General features: G+C 24.6%; 1 protein-coding gene across 1 annotated transcript in view; it reads left to right on the top strand.

The window, feature by feature from the left end:
* LOC145834532 (E3 ubiquitin-protein ligase MIB1-like) overlaps positions 1 to 17028 on the top strand; it is a 77657-nt gene extending 60629 nt beyond the window's left edge. The window contains exons 20-30 of the mRNA XM_082941977.1: positions 107 to 239; positions 6960 to 7046; positions 8836 to 8970; positions 9294 to 9472; positions 11948 to 12139; positions 12455 to 12659; positions 13487 to 13571; positions 13829 to 13977; positions 14218 to 14353; positions 14808 to 14935; positions 16248 to 17028. Coding sequence (XP_082798103.1) covers positions 107 to 239; positions 6960 to 7046; positions 8836 to 8970; positions 9294 to 9472; positions 11948 to 12139; positions 12455 to 12659; positions 13487 to 13571; positions 13829 to 13977; positions 14218 to 14353; positions 14808 to 14935; positions 16248 to 16388 — 1570 coding nt within the window. The 3' untranslated portion in view covers positions 16389 to 17028. The remainder of the gene's footprint in view (positions 1 to 106; positions 240 to 6959; positions 7047 to 8835; positions 8971 to 9293; positions 9473 to 11947; positions 12140 to 12454; positions 12660 to 13486; positions 13572 to 13828; positions 13978 to 14217; positions 14354 to 14807; positions 14936 to 16247) is intronic.
* The last annotated feature ends 4731 nt before the right edge of the window (positions 17029 to 21759 follow it).

Raw genomic sequence — 21759 nt, forward strand, 5'->3', positions numbered from 1 at the left:
AAATATAACATTCTGATCGTATATTCTCTATAATTTTAAAATTTACCTATTTCTAATGTTTTATATTCATTTTTCATGCCATATTCAACTAAACATTTAACAACAGTGCAATGGAAATTATGCTGGAGAAATTGACAAGACCCTGGTTGGTAGACGAGAGAAAAGACGATGGGTATTCAGCTTTACATCTAGCAGCACTGAATAATCATTTGCAAGTAGCACAACTCCTGATAAATTTCGTTAGTTGTACTGAGATAATAATTTAGTATACATAATATAAAAATGGATGCTCAGCTTTACATCTAGCAGATCTTAACAACCAATTACAAGTTGCTCAACTTTTGATTAATTTTGTTAGTTATGTTAACATATTTGTATTTATATATATTTCATAAGATACGTATTCAGCACTTAGTCTGGCTGCACTGAATGATATTTTACAAGTAGCGCGATTGATTATAAAATTTGTTAGTTGCTAAACATAGTTGTATGTATACGCAACTAACAATATCATTTACGATTGGTATTCAGGATTAGACCTGGTACCCTTGCTCAACTGTTGATTAATTTTGTTAGATGCTTAGTATAACATAAACGTATATATCTATAAGACGATGTGTATTCCGCGTTTAGCAGCATTTAATAGTCATGTCCACGTGGCTCAATTTTTAATAAACTTTGATAGTTATTTTTCAAAATATACATGTTAACACTTGTAAGACGAAACAACTACAAAAATTTGACATTTATGAGTCTTTCTAACACTAAGTAAATAGTTAAAACTGAAGAACATGGGAAATATATTTTTAAAGCTAGTAAATTAAATATTATTTCAATGTTGGTAATATAATGTTTAGACATAAGCTACAAAAACGAGCAAGATTGGTTTTAAAATGAGTAATACATACAAAAGATATAGTTATTTGTGGTTACAAAGGTAAATAAATAAGCATTTAATTAGCAATAAAAAATTACCGATAAAAAATATTAATAGTTGTAAGAAATCCCATATGTTATTAAAAGTAAATTATTTAACATAAGACTTTTTTTCATTTAAACATTCCCCATTTTTATTTTACTTACATTTTGTTAGAAGAGCATAAAAAACTGAAGAATAATGTTTTATTTAATCGTTCAATAGAAATAGTGAAAAATTAAAAATATAAAAGTTATATAAGTTTTTGTTTGTGTTCAAGTCAACATTAGTTTTTGATTATAAATTATATGCTTATCTAAGTCTACGAAGATTACATCATTTATAAATATCGCTAAAACATTCAAACTATGTATCTCTACATATTTGTTTGACAATCAAGTACTTCTAAAGTATCTTAATCAGATAAAATAACTAATCCTTCAACTAATCTTGTAAGCATCATTAGCAACAAAGTTTAAAAGGGTTTTCAAAATGAAAATTCAAGGACAAAAGTGTTTTACTTATTACTTATAATTTTTCTATCAGGTTTTTTTCTACAGTTGTTTTATATAAAACCAAAATATTCTTTTTTCTACAGAATTTCAAATTAAGTTAAAACAAATGTGTTCTTAGTGTTAGTTTTGTTTTAGAAACGTCAGTTTAAATCACAATGTTTAGAAGAGTTTTTCAATTTGTATTTAAATTAAAATAGTTTTTATTAGCAAAACAGGTTTGAGCCACAAAAAGCTTAATTTGTATTATAATTAAAACGGAATATTTGCGTTATTGAAAGCTTTATTTATTTTAAATAAAAAGAGAGCTAAACACTTTTTTAATATGTTTTATTACATGCAAAACTTGATGCTTTATGACCCAATTGTAAATAAGTTTTTTGTCTTCACAAAAGTTTAACTGCCGCAATTTGTAACTGTCACAAACAACTTTCATGCTCACCAAATTCCATTGCAGCAGTTGGTTTGCGACATAAAAAAACAAATATTTATTAGAAAAATTTATGTATCTATATTAACAGCTCAATAAAAGCTTAACAATGTTCAAATTATGACTATTTACTACAACAAAACTTACAATTTTTGTAACAATACTATAAAAAATTACAAACTTACTCCTGGTTATAAAATACAATCAACGAATTGAAATAATTAACGTTTTACAAAGCGTACTTTGAACAAATAATAAATTACCAATGAAAATTCATCAGTTTACTTTAAAACATGGAAAGCTAAAACTTACTTTCTGTGCACAATTTAAGCACAATAGCTTATACTTCAGGTCAAACTACCTAGAATATGATCTTTTCTTAACTGATAAATAATAAAAGAAAAATAAAAGAAAAATATTTTTTAGATGATTCATGATAATTGTCTACAGTTTAACCTCAGCGGGTAACAGAATTTTAGTTTTTAGAATATTTAGATTTATGAAAGTAAATGAAACTAAAGTATTCATTATTTAGCACAAAAAGATTAGTTTACAAAATTTTTAGAAAAAAGCATGTAATAAACTGTTGCTACGTTTACAAAAAATGAAGTATTATGTCCACCCTGTTAAGTTATCGAAAGTTTAATATAGCTTTAAACTCCCTGTTTAAGACAATAAGACTGTTTTTTAATTAGATATTTAGTTAACAAGCACAACCCTACGTTTTGTGAATTATATTAGAAACAATTAAAATTCCAATGTGTTGCTGCAGTTTCAAGTTTACGATGTAAAAATGCAGTAAAATTTAAAGCTTTTGCACAAGTTTTATGACTTTTATACGCACACTAAACTAGGCTAAATAATTTAAAGTTTGAATTTACTGGAAATTTTGTATTTGATTGGTTTGACCTTGTTTTAACTTAAAAGTTCTATATAGAAATAGTTTTAGCTTGCTTCCAAATATTAGTGCTTTTGTTAAATTTCTTTACTTCTAAATTTCTAAATTTAAAATAATCTGTTTATACCTAAAATCCAAAAATTCAGAGTAAAACTAAAATAAGTCCATATTAAACTAAATACAAATGTTTTGGAAATTTAATTTTTCACTAGTTCAATAAAAAGTTGTAGCTCAAAATTTGAGGTTAAATTTAATCATCCATTGATTTTTTCATAATTAGAAGAAACTTTATTAAGAAGTATCAAAATCAATCTACATTACTAAAGCCTTTTACACTTATTAAGTGTTTAATTTTCTCAACATATGCATACATTATGCACACACATCAATTATAAAAATCTATTAATAACCAATTCAAAGCCAGCCAATATAAATTCCAACGAACTCAAGTTAAATTGCAGTATTAATGTCAGCTGTTGACTAATCTAAATACTAGTAAGTTTGTATTGCGACAAAACAAATTGCAAAATTAAGAATAATTGTTATTGATTTTTTTAATTATCAGGAAGCTAGTTTGTATGTTAACTGATCATTACTAAGCACTTTTTAGGCAAAGTTGAAAAAAAGTTATTAAACATTTGCTATTCGTGGCCTTTTAATTTTGGTTTTCAATTCCTATCTTATCATTTATTTTCATTAGTTTATATTACAAGCTGTTGTAAATAGTATTTTAATTATTGTTTTTACAACAACAAAAGTGCCAACAACAAGTACTTGTATTAAGTTAAAAAATTAAAGATATAAAACAAAAAATATTTTGTATGTACATTGTACACTTTTGGGAATATTTACATATTATTTAACAAAACCCAATTTAAAAATTCAAATACTTTGCAAAAGTTTGAAACTTTATAACAAAACTAACTTTTAATTGTTTACTACTAATTTAATATATACAATGAGCAATGTACGATCATTAAAAAACACTTTTTGTAACAGTTTGTAATTACATTTATTGTAGACTTTCAACATATAAATGATTGATTTAGATAATTTACATATAAGTACATTTAAGCACATTTTGTTGTAAAACAAGTTGGAATATAGTAAAACATGTTGTTATTAACATACCAAATTATGTATTGATAAAATTTAATTGTTAAGGGAGTTTTCAAAACTAAACAATCAAGTTTCGGTAACTATAGAGATATTTCTAATAAGCTTTCAGTGAGATAGTGATTAATCAAGTAACTAAGCCATTGAAAATTACTAGACTATTGAAAATTGTATTAAGTGTATTTTTTTAGAATAAATAAATACTTATAGTTAAACTAAGCAATATTTTTTAACAATTTAGTTTACATCATTTATTAGTAATTCTAAAAATTAGTATCATTATTAACACTTAGCAACGGATTATGTTAAATTTTGAAAACTCAGTTATCGTTTTACTTTATTGATCATATTAAGACTAGTAGTAACTGTTAGCAACAATCAAATTCATCAAGTAAAAACAATTAAAATTCAGCTGTTTAAAATATCTATTTAAAGCAACTTGTAATGCAGTGTTACTAAATAATAAATAATTATCTCTTTATACATATGTTCTATATGAGTTATAATTCTTAATTTAGATACTGTGCTAAACGTTTTTACAACTTTATTAAACTCAGTTACCCATTAATAACGGTCAATTTCTTTAAAATTAGACTCTAATTGCATGTCTAAATATAGCAAACGTTTTATGAGAACGTGTATAGCTTAATTCAATTTAGCACACTTATAAATAACGGTCAAAGTCCTCCAATACAAATTAGTTAATTTCAGCTGTTAATTATTTAAATATAAGTGACTTTCAATGAAATACTATCCACAGCGGTTGATAGTCAATTACCAAGTACAAGTGTTTATTTATACAATTTTAATTGATACTTATTTATACTCGCTTGCGGTTTAATTTATTTTAATTCTAACACTGATTCGACATGGGAATAAAGCGCAGATGTCCCTAATAAGCAGCGAATATAAACTTGATTTCAGCTAATAATGTTTGCAGACTGACGCTATGTGACTTCTCTTGATTTTGACCGTTTTAAAGTCGTTTAATTTTTACATCAAATTAGCGGTTGATTTCAGATGTTTAATTTTAATGCTAATTTGGTTATAACTTAATTCGGATATAAATTCTAATAGGAATATGAGAATAGATTTCCAATACAAATATGTTGTTTCAAAGCAAATAGCTTTTTTTTTTAAACTTTTTAGGCAATTTCAATCTAAATAGTAAACTATAACTAAGTCAAGTTTATAAATAAAAAGAATCTCATAAAACAGTATATATTAACTTAATTTATTATAACTTAATTTATTGTTGCAAATTAATAATCAGTTTTAATTTTAAATTTACTGTATTTTTGAAAAATATGAGTTGATGCTCAAATAATTTACCTAAAAAAAAAACTTTGACTATTTTTAGGTTAACATTCGGTATTCGAACTATTTTGAAGATAAGTATTAATGGTTTGCAACTATTTAAAAGTTACTTAATAAAAAATGATTTAAATGTGTTTTGGCTTTACCGTTGAAACTTTACTCAAAAAACAGTTTTATATAACTTTATATAATTATAATACATTTTTATTTTATTTATGGTGTAGAATATGAAACAAAAACGATATAAGTATACATGTACTAACTTTTGTATTTTGTTAACTTGTGGTTTGTTTGAGTGCATATATTTTGTACTTGTAAGACACCAAAAAATGTATTATAAAATTGCCTTTATCAACTTACATTAAACTATATTGGGAAAATTTTATATCTAAATTATATGCTTTGTTTTTAATGTATAAATAAAACGTTTTAATGTTAAATTTATAACAGAATCTGTATAGCTTTCATTAGCGACCTTTACCTTACAGTAGTTACAATCATAAAACATTTGACTAGTTCTACTTTCTAGTTCATTCGATAACTTTAAGAACTACTTAATAAAAATAATCTTTATTTTAGTTTGAAAAAAGTCCAGCCTGGTAATTTAAAGCAAGAAATTTAAGAATACTTTCTTTAATATTTTATTAAAAATTAATAAATCTCCAAAATAAACCAAAAATTTTAAATTCTATCTACGTAACTTGCAATCGTTTCAAACACAAATTAATTTTTAAACAATTTCTTATAACCAAGTTAAAGCAGAACATTGTTTCATAACAATAATAGGTGCTAGTGTAAATTTTTTAACCATATATATCTTAAATCTTTATAAAACGTATTTTTCAAAGTTGTTATTTTTCATTTAAGAATACAAACACTAAAGCATCAAAGTAAAAGTTGGATTTAAAAAAAAGAAGTTAGTCCTTTAGCTTTTTATTTTTGTAGAAAATTTTTTAATGTCATTTAAATAAAAACAAAACAGTTTTCAATGTTGCTGTTGTTTCTCTATCTTTTGCAGCAGTTATAAAAGCCAAAATCAAGGTTTACGAGCGAAAAGTTTTCACAAATACTTACTTGATAAACTTTTTCTAAATTAACAATGCAAAACAAATACATTTAGTATTTCTTTATTAAGCTTAGAGTTACAGTTTTTAGACACACAATTCGAGAAATGTGTAAATTACCACTGTAATTCTGTAAATGATTTAAGTGTTTAGTAGTGTACCTTTTAAATGACTTAAACACTTCAAAAAAGATATCTATAAGTAAAGTGCCAAATAAAAATCATTTAAACGTTGTGTTTAAATACCATAGATTTTTTTTTTCAGTAATTAAATTAATAAATTAAAGAAATTATTTTTGAAATTTTTCTTTAATGTTACTAAACTTGAACTAGAAGTCTCAAAAAAAAAATTGTAACAAAGTTGGTAATCTACCAAAGTTCTTAAATAAGTTCATAAGTGAAGTGTTTAAAGTTTACTTGAAAAAGTAATCTATAAGTAAATTTTTAATAACTTATAAAAAAACTTTCAAACATTGCTAATCTTATTTTTTCAGGGTCACGCCAATTTAGATATTCAAAATGTCAACCTAAAATAAAACTAAAAGTCTTAATAGAAAAATAATTTTTTTAATAAAACTGGTAATCTACCAAAATTATTCAAATAAGTCAAGTGTTTAAAAGTTTACTTAAAAAAACAGTTTATAAATAAATTTTTTATAACTTATAAAAAAAAAACATTTAAACATTGGTAATATTATTTTTTTCAGGGTCACGCCAATTTAGACATTCAAAATGTCAACCTTCAAACACCATTACATTTGTCTGTGGAAAAACAAAACGTTCAGATTGTCAGGGTGAGCTTGAAATTTTAGTCATTATTTCTATTTATAAATAAATTTATGTTTTTGTTTGAAAACTAAACTTTCACAGTTAATTGGATTTTAATTGTTAAAAAAATGCTGATTCAATTTACATGCCGAAAATGTTAGTAGGTTGGTGTGTACTTTTTTTGCAAGGTTATTATATTTAGCACATAAAATACACTTTAAATTTTCCTAATTTTGTTTTCTAAAAATAAATGAAAAGGTTTAATCAGTTGAAAAAGTTTTGAAGTAAGTTTATCATTACGAAATATTTTATGTCGTATAGGATTTTCAACGATATTTTTTCTTGAAAAATAGTTGAGTAGTAGTTTGAATGTCATTTCTACATAATAATAAAAATTGAAAAAAAGTAATAACATTTTGATATTAGACTGTACAAAAGTAAAACTTGTTTCATTAAGTTTCAAAAGTATTTACAAGTATCAATATAACCAGTAAAATTTGAACTTAAATAACTTAATATTTTGTGGGTACTTTATAATTAGTTTTGGTTTGAAAATTCTTTTAATTTGATTTACATTGACCAAGTACGTGTAGACTTTTTGTGATTTCATAAATTTTATCAAATTTAATTTTTTCAGTTTTGTTCCAATTGCAAAAGTAGAACATTCGAAATCGCATTAGATAAAACTTTTTTAGTATGCTTTAATTAAACAGTTAAAGTAGAAAGTTTGGATAAAAGTACAGATTGTAAAGTTATAGGAAGATTTTTTAGAAATATTTGATTTAACTTAAAAACTAAGCTTAAAATCCATTTGCTTCAGATAAAATAAGTTGAAAAAAACTATCACACTGTAAAGTATTTTAAATTAAAACTTACTACGGTTATTAGAACCTAAAATACTGTTACTACTTGAAATTAACTTTACTTTACTTATTATTTAATTTTTACTTTACTAAAAATTGAGTTAAATTTATCTTCTTAATTCAGTATATTTTAAAGTGTTGTATCATAGAAGTTTCGATCGATTTACTAAGCTTACAAATTTTTTGTGGTAGTACTTAAAATGTGTAGGCAGTTTTAACCTACGCTTGTTTGACCTCTGTTTTTCATTATAATTTAATTTTTAAATAATGAACACTTAATTTTTCTAGTACTAAATTTTATTAAAACTATTTTTGGCAACTATCAATTTTTTCATAAGAGTTTTCCATTAAGAGTTTACGGTGTATAAAGGTCATTTCTACTATTATGTACCCAAATAAACGAATATCTGTGTTTGTGTTAAACACTCGATTATACAGTTTCTCACTAAAAGTAATGTTTTAAAAGTTTAAATACCTGTTTAAAAGTTATGTATTTCATAAAATAACTTGAAGCTATTACATAAATTAATAGTTGTTATTTTATACCCTAGTTAAATAACTCTTATTTGTTTTAAAGTTTATGTTTTTTTTTGTTAAAAAATGTTACCATCATCACTTAATTTTGGTAAAGGTTCGCTGTAAAGTACCGCTGTAAAGTATAGTTCTTAAAAAAATCTTCTAGTCCCCTGTTGACTTTATTTAGAATTAAGACATAGATAATTTTATACTTATTTGATACTTTGACCAGTGCGCGAGGTGTGCGAGACAGAGACGTAGACCCTTAATATTGATACACAGTTTAAAAATTGATAATGCTTATGTTCTCAGCTGAGTTTAATTGTTATATACATCTACTGTTCTGCGAAATATTATGCTTAATGGCTAAAGACAGAAATAAACATGTAGAACACTACACATAACTTATTATATTTTCATTATCAATTTTTTTCAGCTTCTAGTACGAGAAGGAGCTTGTGTTAACGCTCAAGATAGAGATGGTGACACTCCACTCCACGAAGCGTTGAGGAGACACACGACTTGGCAGATTAGAACTCTTCAGGAGAAGAAAGACATAAATGTCGATCAAGTTTGTACGCTGTATCTGTAAATGAATAAGTTATTATAGTGGTTACAGTCGCTTTTTTTTGCTAACCTTTTACTAAGTAAGTTTTTATTTTCTATTACTGAGAAAAAGAACATGAACATTGAACAGGTACATTATGTTTTAGAAAATAGGAAATAAAGAAAACTTTTTAACGTTATTAAAAACATAAAAATAAAATATTTTGTTTACATTTAGCTGTTTCAAACGTAGTTGTATACGTACTAACTTTATCTAAAACTACTATATACAAACCCGGATATAAATTAGAAAAATGTTCAATCTCCTTGAAACAAAATTTTCCACAGGTCCTGATGGGGATCACATCTCAGGGTCAGGGTCACACGAGCGCCTCTATCGCCCACTTTTTGGCGGGAAACGGAGCCGATTTGACGGTTAAGAACAGCGAAGGGTATTCCCCAATCGATTTGTGCCCCGATCCCAACTTGTGCAAGGTGATCGTGAAAGCTGGAAATAGTGGCGGACTGTGAGTGGTTGATATTGAATGATTTAATAGAATTTTGTTATCTAATGCTAAAACTTTTTAAAAAATAACTTTTCTAAGTTTCAGTTAGCTAATTTTTCAAGTAGTATTGTAGTCGAAAAATAAACACTATAAAATTATCTATTCTTATAAAGATAAAGTGATAAAATATCCTACATATAAAAATAATACTAATAGTATATGTAAAAATAGACTTTATCATAAATGTTAAACTTTATTTTGCTTTAGACCTTAAGTTGAAGTTGAAATGAGATTACATGTTCTTAATTTTGTTCTTAATTCTCTTTTTAGTATCAAAAATTAAAATTTAGTTAAGTAATATAAAGAATTTTTTTTTAGTGATTATCGCAATTTCCAAATTTTCTCACTATAGTCATAATCTTTTTTTAAATTTTGTGCACAAAGTTACAAGTCCCAAAATCTCATTAATCATAGTTATATATAAAAAATTTAAAATTAATTAGTTGACTAAAAAGCATGAGAGCAAAGTCTTTGAAGTTTTAAAATATTCTTTTACGTTGTCAATGTGGTTTTCTTGTATGCAAATTTTATGCGACTAATTATTCAATTTGCTCATTTGTATAATTTAAAATGTTTACAAAAATCCTGAGTTAAAACAAAAACAGCCTAATGTTTTACATTGCCGCAAATTCAATCAATAATTCATTCAAAGTTTACTTTCTTTGAGTTAAGCAAAAGTCACAAACAGTTTAAAGGATATATTTCAAGACTTTCAATTGACTTCTTGTTGATAAGCAAGTTAAATTTTGTATAAATGCTTTTACGATCAAAAAAAAAAAAACTAATATACTAAGTAATTTTAGTTTTTTGAAAGAACACAGATAAATTTTAAATTAAACACTTAACTTGTTAGAAACACAACCTTGAAGCGCATAGAAGATAATCTTTGTCGGTAGGGTGAACAACATACCTTTTTAGATAACTGTTATATCGAAAGAATGCACCACTTTTATTACAAGATAAAATTTTGTGTATTGTTATGTTAAAAACTAAATTTATGGTAGTATACTGTTCGCAAGATATTTTATCAGCTGACCGCTAATGTTCAAAGACTATTTTTGTAGAGGTAATATAACAGGTAAAAATAATTGTAAATAACTTGCAATATCGCCCAAGGGGTGACATATAATACAATAGAACGATGTACAATTGTGCTAATAACGATATCAAATAACTAAAATAAATGTGTTTCTCAGATTTGCACAAGTCTGTTGAAATTTTATAGACCGAATAATTTGTTACTTGCGCAAACTTCTAAAAGTGTATTTAAAGTACGATAAAATTATATAATAATTCCTACATCTTTTTTTTTAAATATTTATATAGAATAAAACTTAACACCTTCGAATGCCAAAAAATCTCTTTGTGTTTAACTTTAAGAAAGTTTTATGTCGTACTTTACAATTTATAACAATATAAAATTAGGCCTTCAAATCAGTCCCCTCAAAGTTTTAACTTACCCTGTCCACAACGTAAATTTTTAATGTTGTCGTTATGTTTTGTTTAATTTGAAATACATGCTAATAAGTTCACATCATTTTAAGTTTAGCAACAAAAATTAAGTTAAAATCAAAAAAATAAGATAAATCCTGCTTCAATAAAACGAAATACTTAAAAAACTTGTTTTAATTGTTTTGAAGTAAATACTATTTAAATTAATATTATGTTGTCCTTGACCATTTACGCAAAAATAACTGCTTCAAAAGCTAGTAAAGAAAGCAAGTATTTTATTTAAAGTTACACAATAAGTAGTTTTGCAGAATTATTTCTATAACTACCGTTTATGTGCACTTACTTTTTTGTGTAAATTTTAAAGATTAGCATAATTTTTATTTATTAAGGTAAACATATTATAACTTAATACAATAAATTCAAGTTTAAGTACGTCAAAAATGTTTTTATATCTAAAAATATTAATAAATCTCTTTAATTTATTTAATTTTGCTTCTTACTACCAATTATTTACGTCATGAAACCAATCAAACTTGTTTAAAAGTTGCGAGTTAAAATAACTCATTAAAGTTCAATTCACTTAATTGATTTGACATTTGTTCTACGCTGTATATATAAATACAACAACTGCGTCATACCAACTTTTTATTTCTATTTAACTAAAAAAAAAATTAAATTAAACTAAAATTTGAAACACTTTTAAATCCGTTATTGACGTTAGCTGTTTTAGTAATGCGCAAAACAAATAAATTAAGCAAAACTGAGTTTATTTTGTATTTATAACAAAACTTAAAATAAAGTTGTGAAATAATTAAATGCAATTTAATTTATTTAGTTCTTTCTTCGCCCAGGAACTATAAATTTTTAGTATACAAAGAACATCTTAAAATAAAAAAGCAGACTCTTTCAACGCATTTAAAACTTAAGTGCTAAGATATTAACTTGTTTAAATAAGAATAATATTTTTTTTATTGAAATTAACAGGGGCTGGGAAGACAGTTTTAGTGAGGACAATCCGATTTTAAAACTGGAAACAAAATATCAAACCACCGAAGCAAACAGCTCACAAGTAAAGCGAGGTGTTCAAGGGAAAGACGAAATAGAGGCGACCGGAGCAGAAGCCTGTTTTTCGTCAAAATCCCAACAGCAAGCTTCAAATGACGTCACTGTAATGAAGTGAGTTTGAAGAAAAATTGTGTAACTTTTAAATTTGAATATTTGAATTAAATATGATAATTTAAGTAATCACCACAACAATACCTTTTAAGCATGTTTTAATTTTAACAAGTTGTTCGCATTAAGTTATTTTCTAAATAAACATAATACTTTTTGACTTTAAAAGAGCTAAACTTAATTACAATCAAGACAAATAGTATTACTACTTTGATGACATACATTAAGTATTTTTAAAGTACATTTATATGTATAAAAATATTATAATAACTGTTTTTTTTTTTCAATTACCTTATGACGTCACAATGTTTGTCACAGCTGCGTTGAAACTGCAATGAACAACTTATGCGTGATGACGTCACAATCTAAAATTACGTCACCCTCCAAATGCGTCGCAACACCAAACGAGTTTCGTGGTGAAAACGTTACCGTGGAAACTAATAATGACGATGTGGTTTCTAAGACAACAACGTCGAAATCAGTCAACTGTAACGAACTATCCAACAGTTACGATGACCCGCAGGCTTGCAATTTATATTCAACCACATTAGCTATCTACTTTATAGTAATAAATAGAGTTAAACATTAAAGTAGCATTTCATTTGGATATCAGATTATTATAACTAAATAATCAGAAATATAATTTAGGAGTTTTCCTTAAAATTAGAGGTTAACCTTGGGTCAAGGTTGGTGATCTACCGGATTGATAATCCGGACCGGTGAATCTCTAGTAAGGCTAAGAGCTAAAGTCATTGACTTTTGGTTTCAAGTTATTTACTTATGTTTTTTTGAGACATAGTTTTCTACGAAACCTAGCTGTAAAGAATTTTAATAGAAAACCTTGTTAAACTATCTTCTTGTTTTGTCCTCTGTTCTACCTAATTTCTTTTAATGTTAATAAAAACTTACTTTTGAAAAACACTAGCTGTATAAACTTGAAACTTACTTTGAAAAATAAGTTTAGCAAGACTTCTTTTGCTCCACAAAGCGGTTGTTTAATTTATACTTGTTTTGTTTCAATATGAAACAAAATTGTTCAGTACGTGAAGAAATTATGAAATTATAAAAATTTTCATAACTAGTTTATAACCAAATGCCAAAAAGTTACATTGTAACTTAGAAGCAGTTTATCAATTTTAAAACTTGTCAAGTTAAGTTTAAAAAAAAGCTAAAACTTTTCAATCTTGAAATTAATTCAGTAAATTAACTAAAATGATCAAACCCAACAAAAAAATACCACAGGTACCAACGACAGAATGTTATGTATAATAAGCTATTTAACTATGATAAATACATGGAGACATACAAGTTTAACTATAATCTTAATTTTCAAAAATAATATTATAACAGGTACCAACGACTGAATGTTACGTATGCAGTGAAAATCAGGCCAGTGTTCTGTTCAAACCTTGCAACCATCTATGTGCCTGTTCAAGTTTGTTTTGTATATATCTTAGAGTAAGTTATTAATCTTATAAAAAGTCTAAAGAACATTTTGGGGTTTTATAACGTTAACTTATTAAACTATGTTATATAAATATAGTTTGAAGTATAGAGAATTCACCCACTATTAAAACTTGGAAATCTTCTTCCTATAAGATTATAATAATTTCAAATTAAAATAAAAGTAGCCTTAACGGTATGTTGGCAATATGAATTTAGTCTCACGTCTGAATCAACTTTTTTTTACAGATTGTGCTAAACTAATGAAGAAGTGTGTACAGTGCAGAAAGCTTATAGAAAGTAAGATACCGCTTCATAACAACCCTCAATTTTCTGGCAACCAGAACAATCCTCAGTTGAATAGAAGTTCTCCGAATTGTAACACTCCTAATTCTTTGGTAATTTGAGAAAGCTAGTTGAAATAGTAATCATGCTGTATTTAAGAACACTTTTGTTAACTTTGAAATCTATTTGTCAAACAGAGTTGATAACGACTTTATCAATTGGCAAATTTTTGTTTTAAGTATACTGAAGAGTAAAATTCATTTAAATTATTGAAGATTTAGTACTTTTGTACAAAACGATTTATATCTAGTTTATTTTATGTTTTGTTATCAAAAAATATAACTCTTTTGAAGAATGGAAGTTTAGTGAATAAGAAACAAAACCATTTCTACCCAACTTTGTCAAAACCGAAAATAAAGAACAACTATTATAATACAAGTTTGAAAAGAAACAATTCTAACAACGCCTACACAATGTCTATTTATCAAGGTAAACATGTTGTTATGTTCTCCGAGAAATATTACTTTTAAAATGTTAATGTTAGTAAATAACTGATTTTTTTTTAATAAGTTTGTAAAAATTCTGCTTTATTACTTGTTAACTTAGAACAACTCGGGACCGTAATCGTGTTTTGCGAAGGTTTAAACCCTGCTTTTAAGATATCATGTATATTAACTTTTCAAGCTATTTAATTTTAATTACTTTTCTAGTTGATTAACTTATTTTGTTATTTCTCATAAATCTAGTTTAATTTATTTTACAAGAGGATGATCTTCAAGTAAGATGAAACAAATTCTATTAAAAATTACGCTAAACCTTACTTATTTACTCCACTAATCTTAATTTTTTAAAGGAGCATGTTCTTCGAGTTAGATAAATTAACTTACATTAAAAAATACGTTTAATATTTACTACATTATTCTTAATTAAAATTGTTTTACAGGAGCATGTTCTTCAAGTCAAATGAAGATGCGAGCGAACAATAACATGCTGGTGCAGAAGAAAGACTCGAGGAACAGCGAGGCAGAAATAAAAAAGCTGCAGCAGCAACTCCATGACATTAAACAACAAGTTTTTAAATTTATTTTGTTTTTTTAATATATATTTTTAATGAAATTAAGAGTTACAGCAAAAACTCTATGACATTATACAACAAGTTTTTAAATAAGTACATAACATTTATTTTAAATATGCTAAAACTAAAATGCAGCAGCAACTACTCCATGACATTTAACTAACAAGTTCGTAAATTAAATAACAAGTTGTTAAATTTATTTTGTTTTTTTAATTTGTTTTATTTATCAAAATAAAAGCTGCAGAAACATCTTCATGACTTAAAGCAACAAGTTTTGAAACTTATTCTGTTTTTAAATGTTTTTTTTTATTAAATTAAGCGTTACAGCAACAACTCCATGGCATTATACAACATTTTTTGAAATTTATTTTGTTTATTTAATATTTATTTTAAATGAAATATTATAGCATGAGCTCTATGAAATAAAGCAACAAGTTTTTTTTATTTATTTTGTTTATTTAATATTTTTTTTTATTAAATTAAGCGTTACAGCAACAACTCTATGACATTATACAAAAGGTTTCTAAATAAGTACATAAAAACTATACTAAACATGTTAAAACTAAAATGCAGCAGTAATAACTCCATGAGATTTAACTAACAAGTTCGTAAATTGGTGTATAAATAACTTACGTTGTTATAAAGCAAAAATTTTTTAAATTTATTTTGTTTATTTAATTTTGTATTATCTATTAAGTAAAAAAGCTGTAGCAACAACACAAAAACATAAAGCAAAAGGTTTGTAATTTTATTTTATTTTTTTTTTGTTACAAGTTTTAATGTTTTTTTTTTAATGACATTCAAAAGTTATAGCAACAGTTTAATGACATAAAACATCAAGTTTGTGAATGAATAAATCTATACAAAACTTAAACAGTCTTAATTAGCTTTGAACTAAGCTACTTTAAATTTAATAAAAGATACAGTATATCTGACATAGTGTTATTAAATTCAGTTACATGACAATTCTTTCATAAACAAACTTTTGGTACAAAATGTTAGTTATTAAATAAACAGTGTACATGTAAAACAAAGTCTAAGTTTTCTGTTTCGGTACAAGACCGATATGCTTGAAAACAGAAAACTTGTACTTTTTTATTCATGTACAGTTATTAACTTTTATTTTGTAGAAACTATTTAACAGGCTTATTCCCTGTATTACTAAACAGAAGAAGAAAAACTGTTAAGTTTTAAAATAAAATATCATTATTATACAGATAATTTATCCGTTATGTTTAGATAGGAGTAAAATAATGATACTTTTATGCTTGTAATAAATAAGTACACTTTTTTATTTTGTTTTAACAGACAATTTGTCCGGTATGTTTGGATAGGTCAAGAAACATGATATTCTTGTGCGGACATGGAACCTGCCAGCTTTGCGGAGACAGAATGACCGAATGTCCCATTTGTAGAAAGACGGTGCAAAAAAGAATACTTTTGTATTAAATTAAGAATATTTTTAGTAAAAAGCGTCTACTTTTGTACTGGTATATATAAAGAGTTAGCAAAATATTTTCAACGAATTTGAAGCATTCATTTTAATTAAAAAGCTGAAAAATAATACTTTGTTACGGAATTGAACTTTTTTTTTTACTAAACATCGAGTAAATGTTTAAATTCAAAAAATAAAAGATACGGTTAAAAAAAACAAAAACTTTTGTGATCAACTTGTAGTAGAAAAGAACTTTGTAAAGTTTTAGAAGCGCTTCTCCTGTTGAAATTTATTACAATTCATTGCGTTTTCTTTAAATTTGGAGTGAGTTTTATTGGTACTTTTACACATTGAATATAAGTTTTAACACAAATCATTAATAAAGACTTACTTGTTTTTAAAAAAGATAAATACAAAAGGATAACTACCTTGCTGCCTCTACTGAATAAATTTTAGTTGAATATCAAACCTGATCATTATAACATATTTTGTACATTAAACATTGATCATTATATAACATTTGTACAGTTCCATTTGCACGTTTAATATATATCATTTTCCCATAATGTTCATGTGCTTTTCTCATAAAGTCTTGTTTTTTATACTAGTGAACTAAACTTATATTATGTATGTATTTTCATATTTATTTTAATTGTTTGCATGTTGTGTGTTTTGTTATTTTTCTTATGATTATTTGTACTATTTGTAGCAATTTAAAAACTATAAAAAAATTATACAGTTTAGCGATGTGTGTTTTCCTGTCTTTACTTTTACTTTAAAAACCGTTCAAAACTTTAAAAAAAGTACTTCGAGTTTTAGTTTTAGCATGATTTTTCAAAATGTTTATAAGATCTATTACGTAGTATTTTTGGATATCTTAATTAAGTTATTTTTTTATAAAAATTGCTAACTCCTAAGCAGTGTATAGATAAAAGTAAAACTATTTGTACATAATATTTAAATACGACTTTTTTTTTAGAGAATCAATATCGTAATTTTACTCAAAAATTTAAAACTAACTATTGAACTGTTTTTATTTTATGCCATACATATTTAGTTTGTAAAATCAATATATAGTATTTAGCGTGGTGTTTTGCTGTTTTTTGTTTTATTTTTATAATCATATTATTGTGTTTTTAGCATGGATTAAACTTTACAAACAATAAAACTACTTGCACTGTATTTAAATATATATAAGAAGAAATGTATTAGTTTTAATTTTTCTGTTTAATTAAAAAAAAATAATCAAAAAATGCCATTAAACATGTTTAATTTTTACTTTGAAAAACTATTTTAAGGGTTATGTTTAGTAACAAATAAAACTTGTCGGATTTTGTTTAGAAATGTTGATTAGTATGTAAAAGTTCATAAAAATTCTAGTACTACCTGAATTCTTAAGTGTAATACCGATTATATATTGTTTGAATTTAACTAAACAAACTTGTATTTTAAAAAATAGTCAGTTAACTTTTTTAATTTAAGATATATAAGCTTATTTTAAAATTTTTTAATTACTGTAAACTTTAAACTTTCTCCAACATACTGCCATGTACATAAAAGTTAGTTTTATAAGGGAAGATTTTTTTTTAATTCTGATATTTTATTTTATTTTTCTAGTATTTGATAAAATCTTTAAAGACAGTTATTATTTTAAGTAAGGTAAATAGTGTTTGTATAGGTATATTTATGCTTTAAAAACTTCTACAGATTATGATCAACTACTTAATTAAATGTTACAAGAGTAAAAATAAAAAGTATTATCCATGCTTGTGATAGACGTCAACATAACAATGTTTTTTTTTTGAGTTCAACGTTTTTTTTAAGTTTGATCTAACTTTAAATAATTATAATATTTTTCTTTTGTATTAAATTTTGTAAGTAATGTTTTATTAGTTGAAATTATAAATTCAAACAAAATAATGTTAGTCCGTATTATTTAATGATTAATAAAAACTTCATTAATTGAAAAAACAAGTTTTTGCTCATATGTTATGTTTCTTAAGAATAAAAATTTAGTGTAGAATTTGTAGAAGGAAAAAACTAAAAACACTTTAATCAAAAACTTCAAAATTATTTCTTGTCTTTTTAAGTTTAAATGTTTTGGTCAACATAAGCTAAAAATCCAAACTTTATGCTTTATTAAAGTTAATTACGAATGAAAATTATTCAAGGTGCTATAAAGATTTAAGATACAATATTAAAAAATATTTTGTGCGGTCAAGATATGGCATATAATTTTACTAAGTAGTTGGTAAAATTCTTGTCAATATATAAACTTATGTTTTTGAAATGGTTTTGTTCATTTTATTCATGTGATTTAGTTACAAAAATATTAATATTGTTAATTATTCAAAAGTTATTTTTTTAAGAGTAAATGCCAATATTAAACAGTTTGTATCAGAATTTTATCGTGCACCAATCACATGTAGTTAACTTATGCTGAAATAAAATTATATTTTACAAATTAAACTTCAGTAGTTAGTGAAATCCTAGGTTTTTTTACTTGGAATTTACTTGAAAGGTTTTTTACTATTTATTTTATTACAATTGAACTTCAAGTTTAACAAAATTATTTAAGTTTAATTAAGTTTTTCAAGTATTTGAATGCTTACAAAGTCCTACGAAATAAATAGATAAGATATAAAACTATTAAGAACACATACAACATTTATGAGCTAGTATTTGTGGGCGAAGTTTATCTTAGTATTTTAATTTGAATAGATTTTGTACTAAGTTCTAACTATGATGTTTTTTGAATTTTCAATTAACTTTACTTAAAATTAGTTTTAAATTCATAAATAAAGAAAGTGCTTTAAAATAAAATTTGTTTAGCCAATTTCATTTCACACTTAGCAAGTACCAGGTATAGTAATACACTATATTATTTTAAACTTAATTTTAGTAAAAATGTCCCACGCAGTATAATTAATATTTTCACTTTAAAATCATTTATTAATTATGTAAAAACTTTTTATAATTAAAGTTTATACTGCTACCTAATTGTAGATTCGAAATTTTACAAACATTTAATTGAAACAACAAATATTTAATCCATTTTTTAGTAGCTTACAAAAACTTCATTTAAAATTTGATTGCTGGACGAAAGCTTTTTAGTTTATGATTGAAATATAAAAAAAATTCCAGAGGCATTGTTTGCCTTACAAACTTTAAAATGAGTATCATGGTGCTATCTAATGTGTAAAACTTTATACAAGTAAATCTTTACTAGCTACCATTTGTGGATTTTACCAAAATAGATGCCTTCTTTAAATATTTTAATTTTTTATTTTGTCAACACTTAAACTTTCTAATACTCTTGTTAGCAGTTAAAGGTAAAATAATAAACAAAAGTTTGAAAACTATTGCAGTTTATTGTACAATTTATAAATTGACATAAATTAAGGTACAACAAAGGTAATTAATTATATTTAATATTTGGGTATAAAGTAAAGATATATACTTTAGTTAACATCAACGAATTTAATATGATTAAGTTAAAAACAAATTATAACAAAAGTAAGATAACTGAGATGGAAAATTAATATTAGCTCACAAACTACTTTTTGTATCAACTGCAGTTATTTTTGAACAAACTAATTTTGTTCAATCCTTGAAACTGTTCACATATGTTCATCAGTGGACTTAACTTTATATTCGTCGTGAAGATATAAAACTGCAAATGCCTGACAAACTACTTGAAAATCGACAAACATCATTTTTATTAAATATTGTTAATTTAAAAACACTCATAGCAGACTAAATTGATAGCATTGATATATTATCTAAGTATTAAGTTTATAACAACTTACTTTTTATATTTAGTTTGCTTAATCTATTATACAGTTTTTCGAGTTTTTAAATTCAAAAATAAAACTACTCACAAGAAAACTTATTCATATGCAGTTAAACTAATTTTTGATAGAACACCAACAAAATAGTTATACTAAGTAATAGGTTTTAAGAACTAAGCTTATTGAAAACTACAGTTTATAATAACCTATAGAACTTTCTAGATACATTTCTCAAAACATTTGTAAAATTGTTCAAGTGTGGGATAGGAAGTTTTTTTAAATTAAAACGAACATAATTTTTTTTTATTATGTACATTTTAAAATAACTATGTTTTAGATTTTATTTCAAACTAGGACTTTAAAAAAACATGAAAATGGTGTAACATAATAAAACAAGAATTTTGAATTCATCGGATGTGGTAAGTACCGTAGCAGGTTTGCATTATTTGTAATTACTTCTATTCAGTTTTAGATCCTAAAGACAAAATATAGCTTATATGTCGGAAATATATATACAAGTATTATTAATATGAAACTAAGTCTTATGTAATTTTTCGACCTTAATATATTCCTCAAAAAAATCAATTTTTAACGACTTCAATTGAGTTTACATTAACTTTGAAATTATTGGAAAAACTTAAAATATTTTACATTTTTTTTTACTAAAAAATTTAAAACTTTAAATACTAGTTTGATTAAAAACAAAAGTATAAGGTTAGTTTTATAGAGTAATGTTGTAATAGTATAGAAGACAAAAATATCAATTAAATTGAACAAAAATTATTTAAAGAAAAATCTCATTAAAAATTTTAACAATTCTAGGTATTTTGTTGACAATACCCAAAAATTTTAGTTTTTGAACTTACTATATATATTTAAATATTTTGACCTTATGCAACAGTACTTTCGATTAAATTTGTAAGGCAATAAAAGCCTTTATATTCATATATAATAAAACTGAAAAATTGTAATTGAAACTAATAAAAGAGCTGTTTCAATACTATTTTGACTAGAAATTAATTTAGTAAGCTTATAATATCAAAATAAGATTTAATGATTAATTTAAACGTTAAACTTAAGTATAACGTTCATGTAATGTTCTTATATCTAATAGTATAAAAAATTTCATATTGTCTATACATGTATTAGTTTTACTTTTACAGAAGTAGTTTTTTAACCTAAAGAAGTATGACACACTTTTTCATGAAGAAAACTTACTTTTAATATTTAAGCACTGACGATGTCTTTGACCGAAACTTAGTTTGTAAAATAGATTTTTGAAAGAATAAATTCATTATTTCTCCTCCAGTAGTTGAAATCTTTCTATTTGTTTTCTTAAAACCAAAACATATAACAAGAGTATTTGTACCTAAATGTACATTTTCGAAGAAGCTAATTACGAAAATTATAAAGATAACATTTAGGACACCATAAAGAAAACTAATTCTTTTTAACAATAAAAATAAAAGATTTAGAGTTAATATTTGGTCTTGCAATACTTATAAAAACGATAACAAAAAGTTTAAACAGTTGTTAAGCTCGTTTAGCATTTTAACAATACATTTGTTCACATTTTTCTGCATACAATTAGGTT

This window comes from Thalia democratica, chromosome 4 (assembly GCF_965202585.1).
Source record: "Thalia democratica chromosome 4, ktThaDemo2.hap1.1, whole genome shotgun sequence".
Classification (NCBI taxonomy): domain Eukaryota; kingdom Metazoa; phylum Chordata; class Thaliacea; order Salpida; family Salpidae; genus Thalia; species Thalia democratica.